Source organism: Sturnus vulgaris, chromosome 5 (genome assembly GCF_052056855.1).
Source record: "Sturnus vulgaris isolate bStuVul1 chromosome 5, bStuVul1.hap1, whole genome shotgun sequence".
Taxonomy (NCBI): domain Eukaryota; kingdom Metazoa; phylum Chordata; class Aves; order Passeriformes; family Sturnidae; genus Sturnus; species Sturnus vulgaris.
This window is the reverse complement of record NC_142247.1, coordinates 73,914,817-73,932,748: the sequence shown is the minus strand read 5'-3', so window position 1 is coordinate 73,932,748 and position 17,932 is coordinate 73,914,817. Positions and strand designations below refer to the sequence as shown.

Genomic DNA, 17,932 nt, shown 5'->3' with positions numbered 1-17,932 from the left:
TTTGGTTGGGAAGGATTTTAGGGATCATCCCACTCCAATCCCTGCCAATTCCCACATTCCCAAACCAGCCTTGGACAACTCCAAGGGATGGAACAGCCACAATTCCAACCCCTTTTCCAACAAAATCCCCCCAAATCCTGAGGCCATCCCTAAATCCCGATTTTTCTTTTTCCTCTCTGTATCCAGCAGAGAATTTTCCCTTGGATTTCCAGGCAGGAAATTTGGAATTTCGAAGTGGAGCGGCTCCGAAAATTCCACCAAACTTTTCCTGGTGACCTGAAATCCCTGAAATCCCGATGGAAAAATCCCAGCCTGACCTGAAAGGAAGGAATTTAGCCCGGGAAAAAAGCTGGATTTGGGACAGATGGCATTCCCCAGGGCTTGGATAATTTTCCAACTGGGAACCAGCTGCATCCTGGCTTCTTCCCAATCCTTCCCGAATGACCTTCCCAGAGGAAAAACCGGGAGCAGGAGGAGAAATTCCTGACCTAGGGATGAAGGGAAAAACTTCCCCAGGAATTCCGAGCCCTGGAGAAGCCACGGGAATGAGCAGATCCAGGGAAATGAGGCTGAAAAATGGGAATATGGGATGGGGAGGGATCCCGGGAAGGACGGGGAGGTGTTGGAACAAATCCAGGAGGATTCAAGGGATGGAGCTGGGAGGAAAAGCTGGGAAAAGTGGGAATGTTCTCCTGGAGAAAGGAAGGATCCAGGGAGAGCTTCCAGAACATTCCAGGGATTAAAGGGGCTCCAGGAGAGCTGGAATTTGGGAAAGGCGTGGAGGGACAGGACACAGGGAATGGCTTCCACTGGGAACAGGGAGATTGGGTGGGAATTTGGGAATTCCCAGAGAATCCCTGGATCCCTGGAATGTCCCAGGAAAGGTTGGAGCAGCCTGGGATGGTGGGATTGGAATGGGATGGGATTGGAGGTCCATGGATCCCATCCCAAACCATTCCGGGATTCTGGGATCAAGGATGCTCAGAATCCATCCCGAGGGATTTTTATGGAATTTGGGGATGGAAAAGGGAAGGGAGACCCTTCCTGGAGTCCTGAGGTTCCCAGTGAAGCCCCCGGATCCCAAAATTCCTTCCTAGAGTGGAGTTGGGGTGGGGATGGATCCAATGCCAGGCTGGGAGAGCTGGGAATGGAGGGAATTCCCTGGGAAGGGGAGCTTGGGGTGGGAATTTGGGAAGGAATTCCTGGCTGGGCTGGAATTCCCAGGGAATCCCTGGAATGTCCAAGGAAATCTTGGAGCACCCTGGGATCGAGGAATTGTCCCTGCCCTTGGAATGGGATGGGAATGATCTCATGGATAGGGATGGGATCCATCATTCCAAGATTCTGGACATTCCCAGGCTGTCCCCTGGCTGGAATTCCTGCAATTCCAAATTTCCATCCTCATCCCACAATTCCTTTCATTCCCAATCCATCCCTCACCTTTCCCACATTTCCACATCCACCTTCTCCTTCCAGGACCCTCCACACCCTCAACATTCCCATTCCCAGGAATTCCCATCATTCCCAGGAATCTCCATCATCCCCCACAGCATTCCAGGATCCTGAAGATTCCCAGGCTGTCCCTTGGATGGAATTCCTGCAATTCCATCTTCCCATCCTCATCCCACAATTCCTTTCATTCCCAAACTGGTTCCCACCCTTCCAGCTCTACCTTTTCCCTCCAGGATGCTCCATTCCCAACATTCCCAGGAATTTTCATCATTCCCAGGAATCTCCGCCATCCCCCACATCATTCCAGAATCCTGGAGAGTTCCCTTGGCCAGAATTCCTCCAATTCCTTCCTCTCCCAACATTCCCAGAGCTCAGGGCTCCGGCTGGATCCGCGATTTTCCCGGGATTTTCCCGGCTGGAAGCGGCTCTTCCCCGTTTTCCAAATCCATGGAACATGACAAAGCAGCGGCAGCTCGGCACGGCCCGGAGCTGCCAAAATTCCCCAAAAAAAAAACCCCGGAGCGCTTCCCGGAGAAATTCCGTGCGGGAAGGGATCGGCTTGGAATTCCTCGAGCCTCCCAAATTCCGGGAATGATCCAGAGGGAAGCGATTCCCGCTCCCAGGGGGGTCACTCCACACCCTCCTCCTCCTCCTCCTCCTCCCTCTTCCCACGAGTTGTTTTTCCCTGGAGATCACACGCCAGGAATTTCGGGATGAAGAAGCGAATCCCAAGGATTTTGTGACCACCCACTCCCACGGCAGCACGAGGAAACGCTGGGAAAAGGGGAGGGGGGAGGGGGGGGGGGGGGGAAACATCGGGAAAAGCATCCCAGATCCCAGAAATCCTTCCCGGATCCTGGAATTCCACACCTGAGTGCCAGGAATTCCAACCCCATCCTGAAATCCCATAGGAAACCCCCCTGGAATTCCAAGGAATCCTCACCACAGGCCCTTCCCCGCCGGCTGCCGCTCCTCCCCCGAGGGAAAACAAATCCATGGGAACGGCAGCGGGAATGTCGGAGGAGAATCCTGGAGCAGCAATTCCAAGCCGGGAATATTCCCGGTTTCCTTTTGCCATGGCACAGCCGGAGCTTCCCGTCATTCCAGAGGCTCCGGCTCTGGAATCCGCAAAAAAAATCGCGGAGGAGGGAGAGGAGAAGCTCCCGAAACTTTCCGGGGGAAAAACTCTGGAATTCTCCGGCTGGCAGGGAAACCCTTCCCGGTGTCTGGGAGCTGGAATTCCAACAGAATTCCCGGCCCAGCCCCACGGCAGCGCTGGCTGGAAAATTATCCAGGAAAATTCCCCGGCTCCCGCTGCAGCTCTGGAAGAGGAGCCTGGAAAAGCTGGAATGCTCTGCCAGCGTGAGGGGGGGTTGGGAATTTGGGATGTGGGAATGGGATTTGGGATTTGGGAGCTGGGATGGGAACAGCGGGGACAAGGATGCGAGGCCGGGAATGGGAAAGGATCTGGAGCTGCGGCCCCACAAAAGGGATGGGAACCCCAAAACAGGGCTGGGGACCCCACAACCAGGATGGGGATCCCAAAGTCAGGATGGGGACCCCAAAACAGGATTGGGGGCCCCACAGAACTGCGGCCCCAAAACAGGGCTGGAAACCCCACAGAGCTGCAGCCCCACAACAGGACTGGGGACCCACAGCCCTGCAGCCCCAAAACCAGGGTGGGGACCCCAAATCCAGGATGGGAACCCCACAGCCACACGGCAGGACCCACAAAGCTCCGGCCCCATAATCAGGATGGGGATCCCAAAACCAGGATGGGGACCCCACAGCCCTGCAGCCCCACAGCCGAGCTGGAGACCCCACAGCCCTGCAGCCCCACAGGTTGGCTGGAGACCCCACAGCCCTGCAGCCCCCAAAGCAACCAGGGACCCCGAAGAACTGCAGCCCCACAACCAGCCTGGAGACCCCACAGTTCTGCCACCCCACAGGTGGGCTGGAGACCCCACAAAGCTGCAATGCAACAAGCTGGAGACCCCACAGGTGTCTTGGAGACCCCAAAAAGCTGCAACCCCACACCTGGGCTGGAGACCCCACAGTTCTGGAACCCCACAGGTGGGTTGGAGACCCCAAGGCACGGCAGCCCCACAGGTGGGTTGGAGACCCTCAAACTTGCAGCCCCACAACCAGACTGGAGATCCCCAAAAGCTGCAGCCCCACAGGTGGGCAGGGGATCCCAGAGTTCTGCAGCCCCACAGCCAGACCGGAGAGCCCCAAAATCTGCAGCCCCACACCTGGGCTGGAAACCCCACAGGTGGGTTGGAGACCCCAAGGCACGGCAGCCCCACAACCAGCCTGGAAATCCCCACAGTTCTGCAGCCCCACAGGTGGGCTGGACACCCCAAGAGCTGCAACCCCACAGCCAGACTGGATACCCCCAAAAGCTGCAGCCCCACACACCTGGGCTGGAAACCCCACAGTTCTGGAACCCCACAGGTGGCTCGGACACCCCAAGGTACGACAGCCCCACAACCAGCCTGGAAAACCCCACAGATCTGCAGCCCCACAAGTGGGCTGGACACCCCAAAAGCTGCAACCCCACACACCTGGACTGGAAACCCCACAGTCCTGGAACCCCACAGGTGGCTCGGACACCTCACAAAGCTCCAAGCCCACAGGCATCCTGAACACCCCGGAGCTCTGCAGCCCCCACACCTGGACAGGGCGCCCCCAATGCACCTCAGCCCCACAGGTGACCCCCAAATCCCTTCACCCGCACACCTGAGCTCTGCCCCATCCCACCCGCAGCTCCGCCAATGCCGCATCCAGCGGGGGCATCGCCCGCGGCTCCTCCCGCCCTGCTCGGCCGCTCCCTGCCGCTGTCCCCGGTGCTGTCCCGCTGTCCCCGGTGCTGTCCCCGGTGCTGTCCCGCCGTCCCCGCCGCTGTCCCCGGTGCTGTCCCGCCGTCCCCGCCGCTGTCCCGCCGTCCCCACTCACCCTTGACGGCCTCCCCGCGGTTGAGCTGGATCTCGCCATCACCCTGCGGCGCGTAGCTCTTCACCACGATGAACTTGCGGCCGGGCACGGCGCTGTACAGCTTGCGCTTGGGCCCGCGCAGCGGGGCGGGCGCGGCGTGCGGAGCGGGCTCGGCACCGGGGCCGGCGGGCGGAGCGCCGGCAGCGCCGGGGCTGTAAACGAACACGTAGGTTACGGTGCTGATCCCCGGTAAGTCGCGGCTCGCCCCGCCGCGCCCCGCGGGCTGCGCCATGGCCCCGGGGGTGGGGGGGGGTGGGGGGGGGGGTGGGTGGTAGCCCCCGCGGGGCTGGCGGTGGCCACCGCGGGGTTCAGCGTGGCCCCGGTGGTGCCGGCCGGGCGAGGCCAGCGGAGGAGGAGGAGGAGGAGGAGGAGGATGCGGGAGCGGCAGCAGCGGCTGCGGGGCGGCCGCCGCCCGGCACCGGCGGCTCCATGGCGCAGCGGCGCCGCCCGGGCCGCGCTCCGCTCCGCTCCCTCCGGCGCACCATGGCCCGGGGCAGGTGGGGCCGCAGCCCGCGGCTCCTCCCCCGGCGGGCGGGGACCGAGCCGGACCGAGCCGCCCCCGCCGCCCCCGCGGATGCTGGCGGCGCCTGGTGGTGCTGCTGGACCGGATCGGATCGGACCGGACCGGACCGGACCGAGCAGAACCGAACTGAGCTGAACCAGAACCGAGCTGAGCTGAACAGAACCGAACCGAGCTGAGCTGAACAGAACCGCGCTCAACTGAGCTGAACTGAGCGCGGGGCCCGCACGGAGTCGCCCCCTGGCGGCCGCTGCCGGTGCTGCCCCCGGGGGGGAATGGGAATGGGAAAATGGAAATGGGTGTGGGAATGGGAATCAGAATTGGAACGGGTGTGGGATTAGGAATGAGTGTGGGAATATGGGAAGTGGTGTGGGAATATGAGAGTAGGAATGGGAGGGGGAGAAGGATAGAGGGAGGGAAGGAAGGAAGAGCAGCCGGCCGTGCAGAGCAGCAGCCACGGGGCCGGGGGAAGCTGCGGGGGCGATGCCCGGCCCGGGGTGCCCGGTTCCCGTTCCCCATTCCCAATTCTCATTCCCAATTCCCATTTCCAGTTCCCATCCCTGGTTCCCATTCATTCCCAATTCCCATTCCCAGCTCCCATTCCCGGTTCCCATTCCCGGTTCGGGGGTGCCCACAATGCCCCACTCTCCGTTTTTGCTCCCAAATTCCATCTTCGCCCCCGTCAGTTTTTTCCACCCTGTTCCCCGGTGCCACCTGTGCCCACCCCTGTGCCCCAGTGTCACCTTTGTGCCACTGCCACTGTCACCAGGTGCCACCCTGCACCTCAGTGCCACCTGTGTCACCTGTGCTCAGTGCCACCCACGGTGACACTTTGTGCCTCTGTCACCTGTGCCACCCCTGTGCCTCAGTGCCACCTGTGCTGTCCTGAGCCCTTTCCCGGCTCCCTCTGGAATTTTCCAGCCTTTCCAAGCTCCTCCCCTTTCCCTTTTCCTGCTCCAGCTCCTCCAGCGCTCTCCTGGCGGGAAGACCCCGACGGAATTCTGGGGGGAAAAATCCCAGAATTCCAGAGCTTGGAAAAGAATTCCAAGGACACTGAGCCCAAGAGAGGAATTCCGGGAATTCCTTGGACACTTCCAGGGATGGAGACTCCGAACCTCCCTGGGCAGGCCCTGACCACCCTTTCCATGGGGAAAAAAAATTCCATGAGCAAAAAATTCCATCGGCAAAAAAAGTCCATGAGGAAAAAAAAAAAAACCAATTCCAGGAGCGAGGCTGCCCGGGTGGGGTTGGATGTTTTCCACGGGAGTGAATTCCTGGGAATTTTTCCAGCGGAATTTTTCCCTCCCTCCCTCCCCTTTTATCTCCCCACACCAGGAGGCTCCAGGCCCACATCCCACAAATCCGCAGCTCATCCCGGATTTCTGGAATGAGGGATAAAAATCCAACAGCGGGGATTAAAATTCCCGGTGGATCCAAGATTTCTCCACGCTCGGTGCTCACATCCTCCCGCTGGGATTCCCACGGGATTCCGAAGGAAAAGGGAATTCTGGGAAGGAGCAGCAGCTCTTCCTCCCTCTTTCCTCAGTTTGGAGTTCCATGGATTTTTTTTTTTTTTTTGTCCTTCATTTCATCCCGTTGGAATTGCAGGTGGGATTGTTGGCATCCCACGTCTGATTCCAGGGAATTCCAGCCCATGGAAGCATCCGGCTGGGTTTGGTGCTTCCATCGGGAATTATCCCGTTTCAGGATGGAAAAACTTCCTCGGGAATAAACTTGGAATAAATCCCCAGAGAATTCCCATTCCAAAATTCCATGGTAGGTGGGATTTGGGATCTGCTCCCTGGAAATCCTAGGGAACAGCTTTGAGCCGTGCCAGAGGAATTTTAGGTTGGAGATTGGGAAAAATTCCTGAATTTTCACACAGAATTGGGAAAAAAAAAATCCTGAATTCCCAAACACAATTAGGAAAAAAAAATCCCAATTTTTCCACAACAGAACTAAGAAAAAAATTCCTGAATTCCCGCAGAATTAGGGGAAAAACCCTGAATTCCCAAACACAATTAGGAAAAATCCTAAACCCCTGAATTCCCAAATCCAGAGGGGCCGTAGGGCTCCCAAAACTGGGGATGGGGCTGGGATGAACTTAAGGAATGAAATATCCAGAGGGATGATCCCAGCACGAGGAGCTGGGCCGGGAAACTCGTGGTGTTGGAGTGGGATTGGGAAGAGCACGTGGGGAATGAGTCACAGTCACAGCCACGAGGGAGGAGGGATCCAACTAAAAACCTGGAAAAACCCATGGAAAAGTTCTGCTGTCCCAGCCCTGCTGCTCCTGGGAAAGGCTCGGGGATCCCCTGGAATTCTGGGAGCAGCTGGGGAGAGGCTGGAATGGGAAAAGGGAAGGAGCTGGGAAACTTTGGAATAAAAAATTGGGATAACACTGAATATTCCTGGTATTCCCTGGAAAACCTGCCCAGAATCCGTTTTTCTCCAGGATTTTTCCAGGAAAATGGGAGCAGACTCTGATAATTATGGATATCCCTTGCCATGAAGCAAAGGAGTTTTTGTTGGGAATTAAAACTTCCAAGGTTTTTTTCCTAACTTGAATTCCAGTTGCAAACCTGGGGAATTTCTCCTGCCCCAACTCCATGGAAAGATTTCCATGATCCTTCAATCCCTGGGAAAACCTGGAAATAACAGAGCACAGTTCTCCTTCCTTGGGATATTTTCCCTGGAGGAGCTCCAGGAATCCTCGGGAAGTTTGGACAAGGAGTTAGGCAGAGCTGCTCCAGGGAATTTTGGGAATATTTCCAAGACTATGGATTATAAAATCCCACAACGTTTTTGACCTCTCAACGAGGATCCCACTCTGGATCTGACTCTGGCACATCCCAAATTCCCGAGCTTCCCGAATTCCAAGGCAGGGTTGGAGCAACCTGGGAGAGTGGGAGGTGTCGTTGCCCTTGGAATTGGATCAGCTTTAGGATCCTTCCCATTCCAGGATTCCTCGATTCCCACTGAACCCTCTGATCCAAATCCCCGGAGACGTGAGGGACACTGGAACTGGGGACCCTTCCCAATCCCAGCCAAACCAACATTCCCATGGGACACGGCCGGCAGGGAGGAGGAGCAGCGGGATAACGCCAGAGCCCATCCCAATCCCAATCCCAATCCCACCAGATGCAACATCCACGAATCCATGAATCCCTGATATCCATGAATCCATGATATCCATGAATCCATGATATCCCTGATATCCATGAAATCCATGAATCCATTATATCCACGAATCCATGATTTGAGCGTGGGATGGCAGAAAAATCCCAGGGAAAAGCCCAGTTTGACACTGGGATGAGGAGGGATGGAGGGAAGGAAAAACCCAGGGAAAATCCAGGGAGAACTTAATCCCCCATCCATGGGGTCCCATTCCCAGCTCCATCTAATTCCATGGGATCCCATCTATCAGACCCATTCCCAGCTCTAATTCCATCAGATCCCATTCCCAGTTTTGTCTAATTCCATGGGGTCCCATTCCCAGATCCATCTAATTCCTTCCATCCCTACATCCCAATCCATGGCATCCCATTCCCAGTTCTGTCTAATTCTTTCCACACTCCCCCAGTCCATTGGATCTCATTCCCAGCCCTAATTCCATGGGATCACCTCGCACATGCCCCCAGTCCATGGCACCCCATTCCCAATTCTGTTTAATTTCATGGGATCCCATTCCCAGCTCCACCCCACCCCTCCCACACTCTCCCCAATCCATCAGATCCCATTCCCAGCTCTAATTCCATGGGATCCCATTCCCAGCTCTAATTCCATCAGTTCCCATCCCCAGCTCTAATTCCATGGGATCCCATCCATCAGGTCCCATTCCCAGCTTTGTCTAATTCCGTGGAATCCCATTCCCAGCTCCACCCCATCCCTCCCATGCCCTCCCCAATCCATCAGTTCCCACTCCCAGCTCTAATTCCATCAGTTCCCACTCCCAGCTCTAATTCCATCAGTTCCCACTCCCAGCTCCAATTCCACGGCACCCCATTCCCAGCCCCATCCAATTCCCACGGGATCCCCCCCATTCCCCATTCCCCATTCCATCCCATACCTGCCCTTCCCTCGGCCGCTCCTCCTCAGTGACGGCGCCTCGCCCTCCCTCTCCTCCTGCACGCGCTGCAGCGATGGCGAGCGGCTGTGGGCACCGCGGCCACCGCCCGGGCTGGCCACGCTCCCGTCTCCCGCCGCGATTCCGGCGGCCGCTTCCTGCATCTGCACCAGCAGCTGGGGCGGGAGGCTCCGCAGCGAGGGCACGGGCGAGTACGAGGCGCGGCTCTCGGCCTTGAGGTTGTTGTCGCTGGCCGAGCGCTGCAGGACCCGCGGCGACGCCAACGCGGCCGAGCCCAGCAGCCGGCGGCGCTTGGTGTAGCTGGGGGTTTCTCGGAAAGGCACTGGGGGAGAGGAAAAAAATATGGGAATGTTGGGGTGAGGGTGGGAATTGAAGGTCCGAAAGGGTGGGAATGTGGGATTAGGTGTTGGGGGTTTCTTGGAAGGGCACTGAAAAAAATATGGGAATGTTGGGGTTAGGGTGGGAATTGAAGGCCCAAAAAGGTGGGAATGTGGGATTAGGTGTTGGGGGTTTCTCAGAAAGGCACTGGGGGGGAGAGGAAAAAAATATGGGAATGTTGGGGTGAGGGTGGGAATTGAAGGTGTGGAAAGGTGGGAATGTGGGATTAGGTGTTGGGGGTTTCTCGGAAAGGCACTGGGGGAGAGGAAAAAAATATGGGAATGTTGGGGTGAGGGTGGGAATTGAAGGTCTGGAAAGGTGGGAATGTGGGAAGAAGGTTGGGAGTTTCTCGGAAAGGTGCTGGGGAGGAAGAAAAAAAAAAATGGGAATGTGGGGTTAGGGTGGGAATTGAAGGTCCAAAAAGGTGGGAATGTGGGATTCGGTGTTGGGAGTTTCTGGGAAAAGCACTGGGGGGAAGAAAAAAATGGGAATGTTGGGGTGAAGGTAGGAATTGAAGGTCCAAAAAAATGGGAATGTGGGATTAGGTGTTGGGGGTTTCTTGGAAAGGCAATGAGAAAAAAATGGGAATGTCGGATTAGGTGGGAATCGAAGGTGTGGAAAGGGGTTGAGTGTTGGGAGTTTCTTGGAAAGGCGCTGGGGGGAAAGAAATCAGAATATGGGATTAAGGTGGGAATTGAAGGCCCAAAAAAGATGGGAATATGGGAAGAAGGTTGGAAGTTTCTCAGAAAAGCAGTAGGGAAAAAACTGGAAATATGGGATTGGGTGGGAGTAGAAGGACCAAAAAAAGATGGGAATAGGGGATTAGGTGTTGGGAATGTGGTTGTGGGAAAAGATGGAAGAGGGTGGGGGAGCAGGAAGGTTGGGAATCACCGTGGGATGGGAGAATCATGGATCACCAATGGGAGGGGTGGGAATGAGTGGGAATGTCGAGAATGTAGAGGAGGGTTGGGAATTCCCAGGGAATTGGCTTGGGAAGAAAGGAATGGTCTCCATCTGCTCCCAGCACTGGGAATCCACAGGATCCAACCATGGATCACCACCGGGAAGGGTTTGGAAGTGGCATCTCAGGAAGTTCTGATGGACCAAGCCAGGATCTGTGGAATTCCCAAAAATCCACCTCCAGCTTCCACCAGGATCCACATTTCCACAAATCCCGGCTGCTCCTCCTATTCCAGGTCTTTATTCCAGAGCTCCAGGGAAAATCCAGCACAGGGAATCAATCACCAATGACTCCCTGCCCTGAATTCCCTCCCAATCCTTGGGAATGCCGGGATCCACCTGGAAGTGCAAACTCCGGCTCCAGAGTGGGACCAGGGCTGGAATCCCCATCCCAGAGGGATTTCAGGCAGAATTTGGGGACGTGGATCAGTGGTGGCCTTGGAAGTGCTGGGAATTCTTGGATTCAATGTCTTAAAGGATTTTTCCAGCCTAAACAATTCCGTGATCCATGAAAGAGATCCGGATGTTCTGGAAAGGGAAGAGGTTCAGCCACGGGGTCCCTGCACTCCAAAATTCCAGGAAAATGGGATTTTCCAAGATTTTGTTCAATGAGCTCATTCCCAATCCTGAACTTTAACATCCTGGAAATTTGTCTGGCGCCTGCGGCAAAATCTGGGAAATGCGAAATCGCAGGAATCCATTCCTGGCACCAAAACATTGGGAAAAACACGGATTGCTCCCACTCCAAGGCAGAACAGGAGCCAGGGAACAAGGAATTCCAAGCCCTCTGGATTCGGGATATTCCCAGAGCCACCATTCCAAGGCCTTCCCGAGGTGAATCCTGAGGATACTCCGAGGCCACCAGGAGAAGGAGAATCCCGGGATTGGGAAGGAGCAGGCCAGGCTGAGCACGGCTGCGCTCGGAATATTTTCCCCAGGAATATTTGAGGTTCAAAGTCCGAGGATTTCAGGCTCCTGGAACTCTTCCCGTTGCCGTGGCAACGGCAGGCGTTCGTTCTCCGATGAGTTCCAACCTCGGGTGCGGGAATTTCTCCCGGCAGCGGCGCTTCCCGGATCCTGCCGGCACCCCCTGCCCTCGGCGTCCACATCCGGCCGTTCCCAGCGGGAAAACCGGACAAAATCATGGAATTTTGGAGCCAGAGGGGTTGGAAAAGTCCTCCAAGGCCACAGATCCCAGCCAAGGCAGAGGCCACCCCTGATCCGTGTCCCCAAGTGCCACCGGGAAGAAGGGATGTCCCACCAAGGCCATCCCGGTGGGAAAACTGGGTCAGAATTATGGAATTCTGGAGCCAGAGGGGCTGGAAAAGTTCTCCAAGGCCATCAGTCATAACCAAGGCAAAGGCCACCCCTGATCCGTGTCCCCAAGTGCCACCTGCAAGGATGGATGTCCCACCAATGGAAAAATGGGTCAAAACCATGGAATTCCAGAGATTTTAGGGGCTGGAAAATCCCTCCCAGACCATCAATCCCAGCCATTCCCAGCGATCCTGGGATTCTGGGATTCCAGACCGGCTGGGCGAGCGCAGTGATGATGATGATGATGATGATGATGATGATGATGATGATGATGATGATGATGATGATGATGATGATGAACAACCAAGAGTGAACTCCAAGAGCTGGAATCAGGACATTCCCAGATTTCCAATTATATGGAAGAATTCCTGATCTCTCCCTCTGGAATCCACTGTTCCCAGTGGGAAAAGGAGGGATGAGGATGATGATGATGAAGAACCACCAAGCCCAAACTCCAGGATCTGGAATCAGGATATTCCCAGACCACTCCTAGATTCCCAGTTCTGTGGAATATTTCCTCATCCCCCCGCTCTGGAATTCACAATTCCCAATGGGAAAAACCAGGAAGGAAGAGATGATGATGATGATGATGATGATGGTGATGAAGAAGATGAAGATGATGGTGATGATGATGAAGAACCACCATCAAGCCCAAATTCCAGGATCCAGAACCAGCACATTCCCAGATTTCCAGCTCTAAGGAATATTTCCTCACCCACCCCCCCCACCCCCCCCCCCCCACCCTCTGGAATCCACAATTCCCAGTGGGAAAATCCGGGGAAGGAGACAACAAAGGAACAAAACTCGGAGCAATTCCCACGGCGAGTCCTGGATATTCCTTCCCACACTTTTCCCAGACTTTTTTCCGGGTCTGTTTCTCCCGGCAAAACAAATCCCGTCCGTTACCATGACAGCGCCGCTCGCAGCAGCCCCATCCCTGTTTTCCAAAGGAAAAACACGGATCCCAGATTTCCAAAGGGGTCTGGATGCTCTTTGGGACACGCCCAAAGCTCCCTGAGGAATTCCCAGCCTGGAGATGCTCCAGAGGCTCCCGAAAATTCCCGGCAGCCGGAGGAAGGGAAGCGCAATCAACGCTCCGAGGTTTGTTTGGATTCGCTGCTTCCATGATAAATATTCATGGAAAAGCACGAGGAGTGCAAATGGCTGCTGGGTTCCAGGCTGTGATTCCAGTTTAATCCTGGAAAATTCCAAAGGGGAGCAGGGAAGGAGCCTGGAATGGCCCAGAGGGGGAAAGGGAAAAAAGCGTTTCCCAAAGTGGAGAATTCCCACATTTCCCAAAGTAGAGAATTCCCACAGCACTTCCAAAACTGGAGAATTCCCACAAAGCACTTCCCAGACTGAAGAATTCCTATGGAATGTCCCAAACTGGAGAATCCCCATATTTCCCAGACTGGAGAATTCCCAGGGCATCTCCAAGACTGGAAAATTCCCATGGAATCTCTCAAACTGGAGAATTCCCACAAAGCAATTTCCAGAACGGAGAATTTCCCAAACTGGAGAATTCCCCTTTTCCAAAACCCATTTCCAATCCCGATTTCCAAACCCCTTCTCCAATCCCCAATTTCCAATCCCTCTTTTCCAATCCCCCATTTCTAATCCCTTTCTTTCTCCAAACCCAATTTCCAAACCCCGGGAAGCTCCCGGCTGCCGGCGGGACCATCTGGACCTGCTGTCAGGTTGGAATTAGTTTGGAATTCTTCCCTGACCTATTTTTTTCATCCAGAGCTGATTCCCAGACATTCCATTGTTCCTGACAGCTTCCCGTGCCACTTTTCCTGCTTTTTTTTTTGTTTTTTTTCCCCAAGGAAACGCTCAGTCCCACGTGTGGATTCCAGCCGAGGGGAATTTAGGCTGGAGCTTTGGATGTTCTTTATTCCCAAACTTTTTTCTTGGATCGATTCCATGACCTTGCAGGCAAAGGTATTGGCAGGATCTTCCCAAAAATCCATCCCGGCTTTTCTATCCCACCCCAAATTCTTCCCAAAATCCTTCCCTGACTTTTCTATCCCACCCCAAATTCCCAATTCTGGCTGTCAGGAGTAAGGGGGAAAAAAATGGGAGAAAGGATTTTTGGGATTGAGCCAAACTCAATTCCTGCTGCAAATTCCCTAAGAAAGGATCCCTGTTTTCCTTCATTTCAGTGATTTCATGGAATTCCAGGAATTTGGGTGGGAAAAGACCTTAAATCCCATCCAGTCCCACCATCCCAGGCTGCTCCAACCTTGGACATTCCAGGGAATGCAGGGGCAGCCACAGGGAATCTTCTGGGAATTCTCCCAGCCAGGAATTTTTTTCCTTAAATTATTTTTCCAGCTGCTGATCCCATGACACCGTTCCTTTGTTCTGGGAATTCCCACTGCTCCCTCCATAAATTCCTCGGGATCATCCAAGGAAACGCAACAAGTGTGGATTTTATTCCTGATCCAAACCCGTTTTTCCCTGGAATTTCTCTCATGGAGACATGGGAAGTTTGGGACCAAAATTCCCAAAATATTCCTTAAAAAAAACCAACAAATCCAACCAGAACAACACCCCCTTTGCTCCTACTCCCAGAGGATTTTCCCTCCTCGCCTCAAATCCCAGGATTCGGGGAATGAAATCCCTCAGGGATGCCAAAAGAGAGGAAAAAAAAATCTGGATTTTACAGCAGAGCAATTCCAGGATAATTCCAGACCTCGGGAATGTCAGCCAGGCTGGAAAATCAGCCCGAACCCCACGGGAATCTCTTGGATATTTCCAAGATCCAAAGTGGCTGCAGCTTCCATGGGAAAATCCCTGGATGCAACACCGGGAAAAATCCATTCATCCCTCCCCCAATCCATCCTCGGGATCCACAAGAAAAGAGGAAAAAAAAAAAAAGGGAAAACCTGGAAAAATCCAACTCACCAACATCGGACTCTTTGTGGGTTTTGATGATTTCCGCCAGCTCGAAATTCCCTGCAATGATGGCGACCTGGAAAAGAGCCGGAAAAAAAATCGGGATGAGCGGCTCTGGAGCTTCCCTACGGATGGGAACAGCTGCTTTCCATGGGGGAGAGCCAAGGATTCTTCTGCCTCGGAATTCCCAGGTGCCGACGCCTTCCCGGGACAGAGTTTGGGTGGCCCTGGCTTGGGGACAATCGCTGTCCCCTGGAATTCCCAGATTCCAGCCAGGAGTTCATCCCAAATCCTGGAATGCTGCCAAAGCTGTTGGGTTTGGATCCTGGGTAAAATCGTGGAATGTGGAAGAGGTTTGGGATCAGCCAGGCCAGCTGGAGGTGTCCCCAAGGGCCACACCCAAAGGATTTGGGGACATTTCCTGGGATTGGGAATGCCCTGGCCAGTCTGTTCCTGAAGGGAGGGGATTTCCCAGCAGCCAAATTCCCAAATCCCGAGTTCCCAAATCCCTAAATCTCCATATCCTCAGATCCCCAAATCCCCTGGTCCTCAAGTTCCCAAATTCCCAAATCCCCAAATCCCCAAATCCTAAAGTCCTCAAGAATCCAAGTCCCCAAATCCTCAAATCCCCAGGTCCTCAAGTCCCCAAATTCCCAAATCTCCAAATCCTGAAATCCCCAAGTGTCCAAATCCTCAAATACCCAAGTGGCTGAATTCCCCAAATTCTCAAATTCCCAAACCCTGAACTCCTCAAGTCCCCAAATTCCCAAATCTCCAAATCCTCAGATCCCAACATCCCCAAGACCTGAAGTCTCCAAATCCCCAAATCCCAGGTGTCCAAATCCTCAAGTCCTCAATCCCCAAATCCTCGAATTCCCAAATCATGAAGTCCCCAAATCCCTAATTCTCCAAGTCCCTAAATTCTCAAGTCCCCAGATCCCAAAATCCTCAAGTCCCCAAGTCCCCAAAGGATCCTGCCCCTTTTCCAAGGATTCTGCCCCTTTTCCAAGGATTCCCCTCCATCCCAAGAATTCCCATCCCAAAAACCATCAACAACTTTCCCTTCCCACCTCTGTATCCCACAAAACCCCCTCCATTCCCATCCTTTCCCTGGAATTCTGTGCACGTTTTCCTCCCTCCTGCTCCGGTGCCGAACGCCCATCTCAAATCCCGCCCCGGTGGGACAAATCCCACCTGGAAAAATCCCTGGATCCACGAGAGAGCTGCTGTGGGAATTCTGGGAAGCTCCATGGGATTCCTGGGAATTCTGCTCACCTGGAATGCCGTCTGGCTGTTGTAATTCCGGATGTCCTTGCTGGCGCCTCGGAAGAGGAGAACTCGGGCACAGCTTTCCTGGGGAAAAAAAAAAAAAAAAAATACAGGGAAAATGGGAATTAGACCAGGATTGGGAAAAACAGATCTGGAAAATTCTTTGGGAAGAGGGAGGATGAGCATTCCCTAAGGATTTGATATTCCCGACCCAAAAGGCAGCAAGTTATGGAATTCTGGAATGGATTGGGTTGGAAGGAATCTTTGGGATCATCCAGATGCAAATTCCAATGATTCTCCCCCCTTTCCAAGGATTCTCCCCCTTTTCCCAAGGAATTCTGCCCCTTTTCCAAGGAATTCTGCCCCTTCCCTGAGGATTCTGATCCTTCCATGGGAATCAAAGGGATTAAACCATGGAATGTTCTCCAGGGAAATCCCAAACCAGGCTGGGGCTCTGAGGAGGAACGGCCTCATCCCAGGACAGGGAATGGATTCCCCCTCTGGATTTGGGAATGGGGAGATCCAGGAGTGTCCCAGGGTGTTTCCACCTGCCCCGCTCTGTTCCCATGTCCCTGTCCCCATCCCTGTCCCTGTGTCCCTGTCCCCCTGCCCAGGGGCCCCATCCCTATCCCTGTCCCCATGTCCCTGTGTCCCAGTCCCCATCCCCGTGTCCCTGTTCCTGTGTCCCTGTCCCCGTGTCCCATCCTCCTGTCCCTGTCCCCCCGTGTCCCATCCCCCTGTCCCTGTCCCCATCCCTGTCCCCATGTCCCTGTCCCTGTCCCCATGTCCCTGTCCCCGTGTCCCCGTGTCCCACCTGGTTGTAGAGGGCACAGATGTGCAGGGCGGTGTTTCCTGAGGCGTTCTGTGCCGTCATGTCCGCGCCGTAGAACAGGAGATGCTCCAGGTGCTGCACGTGGCCGTAGCGACAGGCCTGGAGGGAAAACAGGGAAAAACTCTCCGTGGGCACCAGGAGAACATTCCCGTGGTGGGATCCCATCCCACATGGTGGATCTCCATCCATGGGTACAAGGAGAACATTCCCAGAGACCAACCCTGAACCTCTGGCATGGAATGACGCCATCCATGGGCACCAGGAGCTCATTCCCAATCCCTGTGGATCCCACCCCACCTGGTGGATCTCCATCCATGAACACCAGGAGAACATTCCCAATCCCTGTGGATCTCATCCCACCTGGTAGATCTCCATCCATGAACACCAGGAGCTCATTCCCAATCCCTGTGTATCCTGCCCCACCTGGTGGATCTCCTTCCAGCCCCATATATTAACACCAGATCATTCCCAATCCCTGTGGATCCCACCCCACCTGGTGGATCTCCATCCATGGGCACCAGATCATTCCTAGTCCCTGTGGATCCCTTTGGATCCCAATCCCTGTGTATCCCTCCCCACCTGGTGGATCTCCTGCCAGCCCCATCCATGAACACCAGGAGCTCATTCCCGATCCCTGTGGATATCTGTGGATCCCTGTGGATCCCGCCCCACCTGGTGGATCTCCTGCCAGCCGTTCTCGTCCACGCAGCCCAGCCGTGCGTAGTCGTGCAGCAGCAGCTCGCAGCAATAGGGGTCCCCCCCGACCATGGCGCTGTGGTAGAGCGGGGTCAGCCCCCGGCTGTCCTTGTAGTCCGGGGAGGCTCCCAGATCCAGCAGAGTCTGCCCGGGAAAAAGGGGGAAAAGTCCCGTGGGAAGGGCTGGGGTGAGGGAATGGGCAGGGGAGAGGGAGGGATGGAAAAGGGGAAAGGAAAGGGGAAAGGAAAGGGGAAAGGAAAGGGGAAAGGAAAGGGGAAAGGAAAGGGGAAAGGAAAGGGGAAAGGAAAGGGGAAAGGAAAGGGGAAAGGAAAGGGGAAAGGAAAGGGGAAAGGAAAGGGGAAAGGAAAGGGGAAAGGAAAGGGGAAAGGAAAGGGGAAAGGAAAGGGGAAAGGAAAGGGGAAAGGAAAGGGGAAAGGAAAGGGGAAAGGAAAGGGGAAAGGAAAGGGGAAAGGAAAGGGGAAAGGAAAGGGGAAAGGAAAGGAAAGGAAAGGAAAGGAAAGGAAAGGAA

General features: G+C 54.7%; 1 protein-coding gene across 1 annotated transcript in view; it reads right to left on the bottom strand.

Annotated features, from left to right (window-relative positions):
• Nucleotides 1–17,932, bottom strand: part of SHANK3 (SH3 and multiple ankyrin repeat domains 3) — a 95,641-nt gene that overhangs the window by 63,892 nt on the left and 13,817 nt on the right. Inside the window, exons 6-11 of the mRNA XM_088166128.1 lie at nucleotides 17,380–17,547; nucleotides 16,690–16,806; nucleotides 15,882–15,959; nucleotides 14,616–14,682; nucleotides 9,036–9,375; nucleotides 4,408–4,598 (exon numbers count right to left, since the gene is read on the bottom strand). Coding sequence (XP_088022254.1) covers nucleotides 4,408–4,598; nucleotides 9,036–9,375; nucleotides 14,616–14,682; nucleotides 15,882–15,959; nucleotides 16,690–16,806; nucleotides 17,380–17,547 — 961 coding nt within the window. The remainder of the gene's footprint in view (nucleotides 1–4,407; nucleotides 4,599–9,035; nucleotides 9,376–14,615; nucleotides 14,683–15,881; nucleotides 15,960–16,689; nucleotides 16,807–17,379; nucleotides 17,548–17,932) is intronic.